The 13748-nt window shown below is 39.6% G+C and overlaps 1 protein-coding gene across 4 annotated transcripts in view; it reads left to right on the top strand.

Moving 5' to 3' along the window:
* Nucleotides 1–13748, top strand: part of spire1a (spire-type actin nucleation factor 1a) — a 29535-nt gene that overhangs the window by 8085 nt on the left and 7702 nt on the right. For 3 of the 4 annotated variants that reach the window (XM_051391125.1, XM_051391128.1, XM_051391126.1), the window contains exons 3-9: nt 6300–6569; nt 8790–8915; nt 11398–11469; nt 11598–11762; nt 11928–12014; nt 12513–12642; nt 13569–13610. In XM_051391125.1, the coding sequence (XP_051247085.1) occupies nt 6300–6569; nt 8790–8915; nt 11398–11469; nt 11598–11762; nt 11928–12014; nt 12513–12642; nt 13569–13610 (892 nt within the window). The remainder of the gene's footprint in view (nt 1–6299; nt 6570–8789; nt 8916–11397; nt 11470–11597; nt 11763–11927; nt 12015–12512; nt 12643–13568; nt 13611–13748) is intronic. The other variant, XM_051391127.1, reaches the window with a different exon arrangement.

Genomic DNA, 13748 nt, shown 5'->3' with positions numbered 1-13748 from the left:
AGGCCTGAGAGATGAATTTAGTTTCCTCTTCAGACTGTCAGTTTATGATGTTGTCAGATATTTTGTCACAGATATTTTTTAGTAGCTGCTAGAAAGTCCCTGTGTGGTTTTTGGAATAAGACAAATGGGATTTTTGTGATGAGCCAGTACTTTCATGGAAGCTGCCAATCAGATTTGTGTGGCTTTTAGAGCCACTGTGGGGACTCTGACAACATTTTAGGCCAAACTCAGTTGGAGGAACTGTAAGTTACAGACGATGAAAACAAGACTATAGGTTTGATTTTGGCACATACAATAACTGTCGTCTGCACTATGTGTTGCTAAGGCTATTTATAGGCTTTTTATTTTTATTTTTTTGTAGTATCACATGTTCTCAGTGTTGAGAAGGCAGACAATTTCTCAGTTTTATCAGTTGTGATGCTTCTTATTTTAAATAACATTCTCTGTCTTACCTGCATCCACAGTGTCAGCTTTTATGTCTGTCACCCTGATACCGTGAGATTATGACACATATTTTCAGTGATGGCGCTTCAATCCAGAGGGGCATTTTATCTGTCCTCAGCATTTTCCAGTTGACTTCATAGATAAATGCAGACTTGACAGTTTTTGACCAGCAGATATGAAAGAGAAGCATCATGTTCTGTCCTGCTATGAACTCTGGCATTGATGCAGCAGACTGGAGGAGGCTGAGCATCCGCTCCTGTGGTGAAGACCTCTAGATTTTTAGCTCTGCTTATGTAACTGTCTGTGTTGTGATGGCTTTGCTCTACTACTGCAGTGAATGCTGAAGGCTGCTTAGCTGACTGCTTTGAGAACTCAGATAACCACAGTGATGCCTTGGGCTGAGTGTTAACTCGGAGCCAAAAATTATGCCAGGTCACTTGCTGTAGTCTGTGAGAACACAGGCCTTTGTTTTCAAATGAATAGTGATATTACTTTAACTGTAACTCTATCTTAAATCTCCCTTGCTATTAACTCATGAGCTATATTAGAATTTTCCATATCCATATGTCAACTGATGTGAATTGACAATTCAGTAATTCATTCATTATAAACTGACCTGCGTGCCAGAAGACTCAACTGCACATAAGCCTGACTTCTTCCTCTCTTGTGTGTTTGTGTGAGTGGTAATGGTGCTCTTCAACACAATCCACTCATTCTTTGCCATCTGCGTACTGGTTGACTCACTGATGCTCTCCCCATCATGGTAGCTCCTCTTGTACAGCTTATATAACAGAATATGTATATGTCAGTTTTTCTGCCTAGTCTTGTTTTCTAAGATGATTTGTCCTTGTCCTGTTTTATCCCATATGAATCAACCTGACAGTTTATATGAGCTTTTTGGTTTTTGTCCTCAGTGATGGAAAATAACAGTTAGTTCCAAGTAAAACATGCAGTGCATAGGAAAAGAGGAAAAATATTTTACTTTATTTATTTGACCATCATCTAACCAGGGGTAGTCACATTGAGAATGAATCACTTTTCCACCAAGCAAGTTCTGGTCAAGAAAGCAGCACATGCAGTGAAACTCCGCCAAACAGTAGCACGCAGCCATGGGGCCGAAATCACCAGCGACAGCAGCATTTATACTCGTGAGTGACCAAACTTGGTTCCCTGTCTGAGCTGTTTGGCCCGAAAGGAGACCAAGCAGATGTTTTTAATTATGTGTCCCTCTCATTTTTTATTTATTTTTTTGGTTGTCAAAAGGCCAGTGTTTACTAATTGTAGAGCTTGGCCCATTTTAACTGGCTAAGTGGTAAAACTACTTTTAATTTTGTTGTGTGGCACATAGCTTTACCAAGGCCATGTTTTGAAGAAAAAAGGTTCCCTTCAGGCACAAGGATTTTCTTACTATTATTTATTAACTGCTAACTGTGCTTATTGGGAACTAGCTCAGTCAATGATGTTCAAGATTTGATATGAAACACTGCGTTCCTGCAGGAGACAAAGGTTAATCATGAAGAGAAGAAGAAATTCACTTTGTATTCATCATTGATTGTCAAGATTATGCCCCTGACACTGGTCTTAATGGGAGAAGGAGGTTCTCTAGTATAAAATAACTCATTGTTGGAAAACGAGCCTGAAGCACTTCTTTCCCAGGCAATGATGTCATGCAAGAGCTCAGTATCGCTATTTGTTTGTGGAGTGTGAGAAAAGTTGATTCTGAAGGAAAACCATTCTGAATGGATTTTTTGTGTTACACACTGGTTGTGATATTTGTGTATTTAGTAAACGGTACATGTGTCAGTAATGCCCAAACACTAAAGCTGCATTAAATCTCTGTGATACTATGTTTTTTTTCGACACCCAGATGACTCATCTTGCTGCATTTCCTAAGGAGCATTTGGAAGCGTAGGTGGTTTCCTGCGTTACCTGTAGTTGGCTAAGACCACAGCGTTAGGAACATACTGTATGTGGGTTTCATCAACCATGGCAGACTTCCAACTATCCTGGGTGGAGCCTGGTTTCAATTAGCGGTTTGCTACCAAACATTTCTGCCCATGCCTGAAACCCTGCAGTGGATTTTCTGGCTGTCTTTCCAAACTGTTTATTTGCATACTTGATCCCCCTCCTTCCTCCTTCCTTGTTCTTTGCTTTGCATCCTTGCCTCATTCCTTTTGATTCACAAGTGTTCAAAAAAGATAGTGATGTCTAATTACAAAACGTAGCTGTCTTCTTTTTCTTTTTCCTCTTTCCTGTTCTGCCTCTCAGTCAGTCTGGGTACTGGCTACGGACACCTAAGATGCCTCTTCCCCGTTCCATCTGACTTAAACTCATAGGGGACTTCATTCAGTTCCTTCTGCCTTCCCTTGGATTTTTTTCTACCTATTTATGTCGATTTAATTATGTCTACCTATTTAAATTGAGTCCAAGCGGTCATTGTTTATAATCTTGAGCGGCTAAATCTCGGATAACATAAACCAGATCATTGCACTGAGTGCTTTAATTAATGATGCATTGCACAGCAAGCCTTTCAGTGCTAGCTACTGTTGAACCACTGGCCAGTTAATTATTACAAGCCAGTTTGTGTTGGAAGGGAAATTGGATTTAAACAATAACTGTTAAATCTACTCCTGCCTTGCCAGAATGGCAAATGTCCCTCAATTGGAAATCTAGTCTAATGCTGAAATTAGACATTGGTACAAGAGGATTTTCCACACTTGACTGATGATGTTAGTTTAGTATACATGGTTTAATGTAAACCTTTGCGTTCCTGTTGCCCATGAATGAGACCCTCTGTTATTCCGGCATTCCCTCGTATCTCCGCCCACTACAGTGCATGTTGTCCTACAGATGGATTATAAGGTTACATAATGAGACGCTAAGGAATAGGATATTTATTTAAGCCCTGGAACAGGATTATCAGCTGCACACACACAGATGGTTGATAAATGATAGTGGTACGACACCGCAAACTGATCTTTCTCCAGGAAAGAATAGGATCAATAGGTTAATGGAATATTCAGAATAGAGGCTGTTTAAGTGGTGATATTTTTATTTATAGACACTGAATAGGAATCTGACACAAACTGACAGTTCAGGGATTTTATCCATAAAGAAGAAAGTTAAATTAAACTTTTCAATGGAATAGCCCCACGTTTTCGCTGTGAAAATAATGAAAGGGTTTGAAAACCCATTGTATTAGATGAAAAAACATTGTCAGAAAACTAAAAACACAGGTTTTTATTACCTCATGAAAAGATGACATTTTTGAGATACATGATTTTCACAGGACAGCGACGTCATGCTTCTCAAAGTCTCAAGAACAAACTACAGACAGACATCTTTGTGGGGTTTCGTCCAAATGTGAGGGCTGCACTTCGACTCTATATTGCATGTCAGTTACATTATGTCAGTAATGATTATTCACCTCGGTTGCTGAAGTCAATGAGCCCAAACATTCTCAGTCAACACCCTTCCCTTCTGTGCGCTACACTCCCAGACACCACAGCCAGGTACTGTTCCCTGGCAATTCTCCCAAACACAGCCAGCCATGCCCGTCAACACCCGCTTCACCCACATCAACCTTCTGCTTTATTTGGACACCTCCCTTTTTCAACAATGTCGCTCCATTCCTTTCTGGATGAGAACATACAGTACAATAATGACTCAGTATTGAGCACTTAGAAGCACAGTTAGCTGATCATTTTATTACCTTAACTAAGCCATTTCAAAGTAGCTTTGAGGTGTTGCTTGTTGTTACCACATTTAGACCTGCAGTGCTGCCATCTTATTCAAAGAGATGGTAGAATGCAGCTTAACTTGACAAGTAGTGATACAATTATCTTAATATTAAAGATCTGCTGGAATTGCTATCAGGGCTAATAATGCCATTTTTTAAAATGGATTAGCATTGGTTGTAGTATAAATTAAATTCTAAGTCTATTCAGATCCATTGTTTATTGCCATTGCATTGTTTTGTGGCCATGCTCTGTTGTTCTCTATAAAAACACTGCAACCTGTTCCACATTGTAAACACAGAAACTTAGTTCACCACAGAATGGCACAAGCAGATTGCAGCCAGCAGTTACTATGTCCACATCCATGGCAGCTGTACACTAACACTGGATGCTGGATATTCTAGAAAACAATGGAGAGCACTCTACAAAAATCTGAATATATTTCTTTGGAGCCTGAGAGTGCAATGTAGAGCTGTATTACTGTATGTTGAAAATACAATTATAAAACATAAAACAACTAATATTGGGGTCACAGGCAAACAAACTTCACAGCCTAAGTTAGTGTGATATCAGACGTGATTCTCATTTCTACTTATGTCAACTGACCAAATGGTTGTGCCACAAAAAAAACACCAATCAAATTATGAACTACAAAATGCTTTTCTCAAGAAAATGATTGTCTGCTTGCTCCTGACGATTTACATTTGAAACATTTGAAATGTGGATGTTGAATTGGCAATTAAAATGTAAATGCTGAAGGAGAAATCATGTTTCATTTAAAGTTTGAGCTAAGTTGAAGCTCAAAGTTTCAGTTAAAGTGAAAGTCCTGAAGGAGATTACTTTTATTATTTCATTATTAATTAGCTGAACATTATATTCAACAAAGGCCCTAATGACTGAAACGTGTACAACTCTAGACACTCCTTTGTAATCATATTTTAAAAGGTGCTATCCAGAATCCAGGTTTAGTGCTTTATTGTCAGAATGTGTCCTTCCTCACTGAGCTCTGGTTGAAACCAGTTGTCCTACAGATATGAGGCTTCCAAAGGTTGTTGCAGGTCTGCTGAATCTTGAGCTCATTTTGCTTCCAAACACTTGTTGATCAGAGAGCACTGGTTAGATTAAGTTGTCTGGAGAGGACATGGGACAGCAGAGCCAACTGTACATGCTGCAGTGAAAGAACAACTTTGTCTCATCGCAGCCCGGGGGTGGTTTGAGACATTAAGATGAGTTGGAACAAGCTGCAAAAAAAGATAGGTCATACTCTACTTATTAATGAGGGGAAGCAGTGATGAAATAAAATCATGCCCAGATTATGGTAATAACCACGCCGTTTGGAGGAACACTGTGGCCTCGTTTCACATCTGGTTTGAGGACACAAACTGTCTTCTTGTCTGCTCAGGTGAATTGAGTTTGTTGTGGATAGTTGTTTATCTAACTAAGATAGGGGTGCAATGAAATTGGGTCTCATCCAGGAGGATGTGCTTGTGTGCCATTAATCATAGAGCAGCAGGGGCAGAGAAAACATAATGTGGCGTGTAGTCTGTCAGCTGGAAAGAACACATCACAGCAAGTAAACAAATCAATGATAGTGGACAGGGAAATACTACTACCATAGTAGTCCCTCAAATTGGAACATATTTACTTAATTGTCAAGGTGAAGAAGAGTTAATGTTGTATGTGCACCTTAATGACATTTATGAATTCACTGTTTTATTCACCATGCTTGCACCAAAGCAACAAAATGGCAAAAATGGCACTGAGCAGGTATGACAGTAAAAAATTGTAATGATATTTATATTTTGTTATTCTTTGTGTATTTCATGTCTAACTTAGAAGAAAAAGATCTGATATGGTGGAAGGCAGTGAATGTCAAGCCAAATGTCAGTATCGTGACAATATGTGTGAACGCGTGAATCCCTTCGAGACTATAAATGTGATGAAAGGCTCCTATTAAAAAAAACTAAACACAATCCTAAACTGTTCTTTTTTGTTTTTCTTTTTTTAGAAACTCAAATAAAAGGAACTATTTTGAAGCCTAGGAACGTCTATAAAACAGATTTATTTTCCAGTGCACAGTAATATTCTTCAACATCCCATTTGTCCATTGTCCCACAGGTTATTGACTCACTGGGTGTCATGATCTACAAAGCTCTGGACTACGGCCTCAAAGAAAACGAGGAGCGTGAACTCAGCCCGCCTCTGGAGCGCCTCATCGACATGATGACCAACACCGAAGAAACTGAGAGCGACCCTTGTCCCGACGAAGGCTACGAAGCCACGGAGGAGGAGGATGAGTGTGAGGAGGAAGAAGAGGAGGAAGAGGAACCTGTCCCCGCTACCACCAGCTCAGTCAGCAGCATTCGCAGCTATCGAGATGTCATCACGGTAGGCTGTCGGGGAGATTGCAGAGCATGTCATGAATTCTTAAATTTTGTGTTTTTCCCATTGAAGCTGGTTAAAGATGCACACAGAGCTCGGCTGGAGGTCAACAGTGCAGATGGCAATAGTTGAATCCTCACACACTATTTGCTGCAGTGTTTCAATCAGTCATGTTCGAGGGATCACGCTGATCCATGACGGATCGAAGAGGCATAGCAAATTATTGAAGTTATCTTGGGCGTATTGAATGCACAGATTTTTCTTTTGCTTTTAATATCTTCTCCTTTATCCAGCATGTTATATATGCACATTTTCCCCCACATTTTTACATCAGGTCTGTTAACAGAGCAACGCATCCACACATCATCATCACTTCAGCTCCAAACAAATTCCCCCAAGTGGCTTCTGAATATGAGACTGATAATTATAGCTGTGTAAACACACTGGTATTTGGGGAATAGGCTTAGAAACTTTCACAGCCCGTTCCCTCCATATAATGAACCCGGTGTATGACACAAATGTTGGGTCTGTTGCTGCCAGTGCGTGTCTAGCCTGGCCCCTAATTCCTCCAACAATCATTCTCTTGAGTGTAAACTGCAATATGTCGGTATGACTTCGCTAGATTGGATAACTGCACATTCCTGACAGACCTCCTTCCTTTACTTGTACTCTGCTCTTCTGTCAGGCAGTGGTGGGTTGGGTCGATTAGGGTTCAGTGAGACGAAAAGCTGACAAAAGAGGACCGGACTCTCCAGTGAAGCATCTCACAAAGAAACTAATAGTTAGACGCTGAATGTGCTGGATAGGTTTCCTCATTGCTTGAGTGAAATGAAGTGAAGTGAGGAGTGGCTTCATGAGCATCCTCTTACCAAAGCTGTCAATCTGGAGTTTGGATTGTCGTTCATTATTCAACATTAAATCTCCAAACTATGACATTGCCGTACTTGTATAATTTAATTATCTGCCAGTAGTTTCTGTGGCAACTAACTTTTGCACTAAATAAGGTCTTCGTGCCCGATACAGATCATTGTTTTTAGTAGAAACAGTGCAAGCCACTGATGCAGCAGTATTTTAAAAATGGTGGTAAAGACTCTCACTACTCACTCAGGTGTAAATTGTGGAATTTCCCTTCAGTCGACGAGGAAAACAACACTTTCTGCTGTCTCAGACATTCCTGTGGCTAGCCAAGCCCATCAGGAGAACATGAAAATATGTCATTGGTCTGGTTTCCTCTTTTGTGTCACTGGAGATAATTTGACAACACATCCATTACTCAGGCAGGCAGCCTGTTATCATTACAATCACAGTCAAATACCTTAAGGGTCAGAGCTTAAAATGGTGCATTAGGTGATGCTAGTTAGGCAGTGTCACAACAGGACAATCAGGTTCATGCTGTTAATAGTTCTGGTTTACACAGTTTCACATTTTTAGCCACGCCATGACTCTGTGGGAATGTCTGTTGGACCACCGCTTTAAAATACCCAGAAGAACTATATTGGATGGATTGACATGAGATTTTCTACAGACAATCATGGTCCCAAGAGAGTCACGCCTACTGACTTTTTAATGATGCCCTGACATTTCTTCTAGCACCACCATGAGGCAGACTTTTATTTTGAATTTTGTTTTTTAAATGTGTCAAAAACTCTGGATGAATTATGCACAGACATTAATATCACCCTTTAGGATGAACTGTAATAACTTGGGTTTTCCATTTCCACTTTCCATTAAGTGCATTCATTTGTTTTGAACAAATACTTCCAAAACCAATGACATTCCCATCAACTGTACTTTGTGGTTTTAGTGCTAATTAACAAATGCTGCATTGCATTATTAAAAGAAAAACAAACCCAGAAAGGAAAGCTATTGGATAAGAAATATGCAACACAAAAGCAGCTTAAATTGCCTCAGAAGTGTTGTCCTCTCTTCAACTGTATGTCTTTATTTTGTGTGTTTGTTTTTGCCTTTTTTTCTTTTTCTCTTGATGTTGGAAAATAATTGGCTCTGTGTAGATGATTTCTTGATATTTACATTATTTCCAAATGTAATAAATAATTGGTCACAATAGAAAATCGTCTTTCTTTAACTACATAAGAGATCTTGTATGCCCTACTTATACCGGATACTACTGTGCTTTATGTTGGCCATGTTTAATTAATGATTATGAAGTATCCATATATATATATATATATATATAACCCATTCCTTCCCTTTTTTCCTGTACAGCTATGTTCTTCCCACCTGCCCAGCCCATCAGACGCCCCCAACCATTACAAAGCCGTGTGTCGTGCTCTCTATGCCGAGACCAGGGAACTACGCACCTTTCTGGAGAAGATCAAGAGTGCGAAGGAGGTAAGACACTCGTGCATTTGACATCTGTGAGTTCTTGATAAATCACCATAACAATTGATGATACACTTACATATGAAGTGAGTCGATTAAATCTCTTTTAGAAATATTGAGTCACTTCCTACACTCACCTATGTCACCCATCCACATTCCCAAAGTGGAGTAATTTTGACTCATACCTAAAACATTTGAGTCATTTGCACGTCACAAACCTATCAAAATATAAAATAAATTGAAAAGGATTAAGATTGGAGTCACAGAACAGATAAGAGGATAAGAGAAAGTACCAAACTCTCTTGTCCCTGGGATTTACCACTCCGCTTCAGTATGTGGATTTACTGTGTAGAATTCATTTGGTTGAATTAGGATGTTAGGCCAACAGGCTCGCTAATGCTGGGAAAGGAAAATACCAGTGTGGTGCCCAGAAACTGCACAATAGCAACTAACAGCCCACAGAGTGGTAATGGTCCAGAAGGATTGAGACTGCGTGGTTGTCCCTATCTGACCTCCTTGTCAGGCCAGTTGAGAACTGAACATTGGTTACACTATTTGGCATGAATTTAACTCTACACGGACATGATCTGGCATCCTGTTTCTCATGTCGGTGTGTGTACGACCTTATTGGCAGATTTATTTCTGTAAGTGGAGTATTGGTGTTGCAGTAATTGAGTATTAGATTAGTGAGGGACTCCAGAGCTTGTAGAGACAGACTGTTAACCATCTGGTAACCAAAATGTGCTGGAATGTACATAAAAATCATTAATTGATCATTGTTAGCATGAAAACATACCATGAAAGAAATACAGCATGGAAGATTTCATAAGCAGCTTGAGCAGACTCTGATAAAACAGATGTATCGTCACAAAGTTCACAGTTTGTTTTAGGCATTATTGACACAAAACCATGGACTCTTTTCTTAAAATGAGAGTTCCACAACTTCTGACAATAAACCTCCCGCTATACCTTTTTGCACCTGACAGTAATAATGGAATGCATACATTTTGATGAAAAGAAGAAAGACTTTGTGTAAAGTATAGCAGAGAGCTGGTGGAAAAACATTTCCCCAACCCAACTCAAGCATTTAAGATAAACATCAAGTGGAACTTTTTTGTTCCCTCATTGAGTTTTAGAGAAGATGTAGCCACGTGACGGCTTGTCAGACAGCGTAACTTTACTGTACAGTATGTACGCACTCGTTTGCTAAGTGCTGGCTGTGACTTCTGCAGGAGACATGATTCATGCAAACAGTCTTATGTAATATATGGTTATAGAATCAAGTTTAACCTTATTACAGCAGTTTAAGCAGCTTACAGGAGGGCACCGCCAGGCTATAGGGGCCGCTTTGCACTTCCTGTAGCACTGAATGTTACCGGATAATTGCTAATGAGTAACCATACACAGTACCACTCATCACACATGCTTACAAATTAGGAGGTTGGTCAATGAGTCTTTCTTTCAGTGTCTCTCACTGTTGTTGTTTTTCTCTCTTCTCTGTCAGTGTCTATCGGCTTCTCTCGTCTAGAAATAAACTGAACCCGTAGTTTGTTCTGGAAAGTGTCAATGAACGACAAGTTAACTGTCATGGTTTATAAAAGGAGGGAATCCTTGCTAATGAAGATGATTTGCAGCCAAAATGCATTTGGATATTAGAAGAGAAAGTTCAGATCAGCAGAAAAATAGATTGGGTTGAAGGAATGTGTTTCAGCAGTAAACACGGGTGTGGATGAATAAGATGTGTGGATGATAAGAAGGAAAGCAGCTGCAGCTGTCAGCAGGAGCCTTTAGGCGTTCTTTCTCTGATCTAAGGCTGATATGGTAGATCATGTTATATATATGTTAATTTAGCCTGAAACAACTTTTGATTAACAAGAACTTAACTTGAACCTCTTAGATTTTTATTTATTATAAGTGAGTATATGAGTATAAGGGCTGCACAATTAATCAAAATATCCAATCTCAATATGGCCGAGTGCAATATGCAAATCGCACAAGCTTCAATTTTTTCATAAAGGTAAAAATATGTGACAAAACAGTATTAACTGAAGTACTGTAGTGCTAGAATATTTGACACATGCAGCTGTCTTACAGTAATCAATATAAAAAAATATGTCAACTCCAGTCCAATCCTCAACCATACTCAGTTTGACATTTGAACTAGTCACCCAAAACTTTCAGTAACTAGCTTGTGCAGTGAGGGTTCGGCAGACAGACAATAATAGCAGCCATTAGTTGACTATTGGGTTCTTTAATTCTTTCTGGGACGCTGTCAATATAGGGCGAGACAGATATTGACATGGTCATGTGAAACAACATCCATCGATTCATTAACCAGACTGTGTTGACATTATGAGCAGTTTGCCATAGACCTCAACTTTATTTCAACCATGGCTGTGAGTGCAGTTGTGCAACTACTGAACATCATGACATTAGGATTTTTTTTTCTATTTTTTTCCTACTTTTTAACGTTTTTCCCATCCCTTTTTAGAACCTTCGGAAAATGGAAGGTGACACTCGGGAACCTGTGAAAGACCTCGATGAGCTGCAAAATTCAGATTGGGTAAGAACTACAGCTGCTACTACACTGCTATATTTTAGCTCTGTGACCATGTGTTGTAATTCTATAATATGCTGTCTGATCATAACTGCATTAAATATGAAATTCAGCCTTTTTGTCGTCCCCAACAGGCGCGGTTCTGGGTGCAGGTGATGCGAGATCTACGGGATGGTGTTAAGTTGAAGAAGGTTCAGGAGCGTCAGTACAACCCGCTGCCCATTGAATACCAACTTACACCATATGAAATGCTGATGGACGACATCCGCTCCAAACGCTACAAACTACGAAAAGTCATGGTGAGAATTTTACTAACCTGCACAGACACACCATAATCATATATTTCTGTTTAGCTGTTGTTGATCTGATCTGATAATGGTAGCTTCCCACCATCCTCTTAAGTGCTGTTTTTTTTTTCTTTCTTAAAATCATGATCCACATTAAGTTTAATGTTGTCATTCCAGGTGAATGGGAACATCCCACCAAAGTTAAAGAAGAGTGCTCACGAGATCATTCTTGAATTCATCAGGTCGCGACCACCTCTCAACCCTGTGAGTAGCATACAACATGGTGTCAGTAATCTGTCAGAGGATACATTCACATTGTTGAACAATTTAAGTCTTCAATAAGTTTGTATGGAGAGAACTTCACAATTTTAGTCCAAACAGTAGTTAGTATACAAGTACTGATATCTGCATTTCCATCAGAGTGAAATTTCAGTTTGGCAACATTTAGAGAATGGCTGATATGATAATTATCATCCGTATTCAGCCGGGTTGGGAAAACAATATTTCGTTGTCAGTTGTTAAATGAGAACACAGACATTCACAGTAGAAGCCAAATGACTGGGTGTGAATGATGGGCAACATAATGTCACAGGCATGCCCATCATCACATGGTGGTATTGTTAACAAAGTGATAAACTAACAGAATAGTTGGATCATTTCATGCAATTAGAAAGCACGCACTCAGAGGTATGAGGGGAAAATTTCACTTTGGTCTCCATGGTGATGGCAGTCATGTGCTAACTTGTGCGGATGTCATGTCAGGTCTCAGCCCGTAAACTGAAACCCCACCCGCCACGTCCCCGGAGTCTCCACGAGCGACTGCTGGAAGACATCAAAGCTGAAAGGAAGCTCAGGCCCGTCTCACCAGACATGATCCGCAGAAGCCGCCTAGGTAAGCCGCTGACAGTTGCACACACGTACTGATGTTTGCATGCTTACATACATGCAGAAATGTCCAAAAATGTGCAATGATCTCCTGGGCATAACGCACACAATGCATTGGATGATTTGTTCAAACTATTAAACTAAACTTTTCTGGTTTTCTCTGAAGAAATCCTTCGACTGTAAATTTACTGCATGACTGCTCTTTATGAGCCCAACAACCCCTCCACTCAGGACAAAAACCATTAACCATGACTTAATCATTCTTAACCACATCCATCATGTTTACTGTTAACAGCCCTCTTCCTACATTGATCTGTTCACTTAACCGGGAGTATCTTAGTGTTTAAACAAGGATCACTTTGACTGCAGCTGTGAGCCTGCAGGTGTTTGCTAGACCTGCTAAAGTAACTGTTGTGGTTACTTACAAATGTTCTCTTCGACTGATAAGTTCTTTGGTTTAAACTGAATGGACATTCTTAATATGATTCCAGTATGTAATGCCGCCCTCCGTGGTTAGCTTTATAAATAGAGGTAGATAATCCTTTTGATCTACAGTTGTTGTAATTGGCCAATTGGATATAATGTTTCAAACCATTTAAGACTTTAATCAGATCAAAACAGCAAATATTTTGTCAGTCTATACCATACAGTGCTCATATGCCATTTACACAAAATGCCTTTTGTTAAGGGATTTAGGAGGTTAACATGGAGCAGCTGTTGCATAACCACACATATGGCAGGCTATACGGGTTCTCTGAACTGTTGCTAAAAATAATATGGTCCTTTTTTATAATCTTTTCAAGATTTTCAGAATATGTTTTATCAAATCGGATGATTCAACAACTTTAAAATCCATTTTAACTCACATGGATTTCTTTTTCTCCTATTTGCTTCTATTTCCTTTTTTTCTCCAAACACGGGCATATCTGTCAGTCATGCGACCTCTTAGCATGTCTTACAGTTTTGACTCATCAGGTAAAGTTTCACGTCACCTATTGTGTTCCTATTGTCGTACCTTGTGTTTCATTCCAGGCTATTTTAGGATCCTGATTTAAACACAAACCTACCCTCTTCTTTTTCATGCTGGTGACACAGTATTGTCACTTACCTACA

This window comes from Dicentrarchus labrax, unplaced genomic scaffold, assembly GCF_905237075.1.
Source record: "Dicentrarchus labrax unplaced genomic scaffold, dlabrax2021, whole genome shotgun sequence".
In the NCBI taxonomy this organism is placed as follows: domain Eukaryota; kingdom Metazoa; phylum Chordata; class Actinopteri; family Moronidae; genus Dicentrarchus; species Dicentrarchus labrax.
The sequence above is the reverse complement of the archived record's forward strand: the minus strand, read 5'-3'. Positions and strand labels throughout refer to the sequence as shown.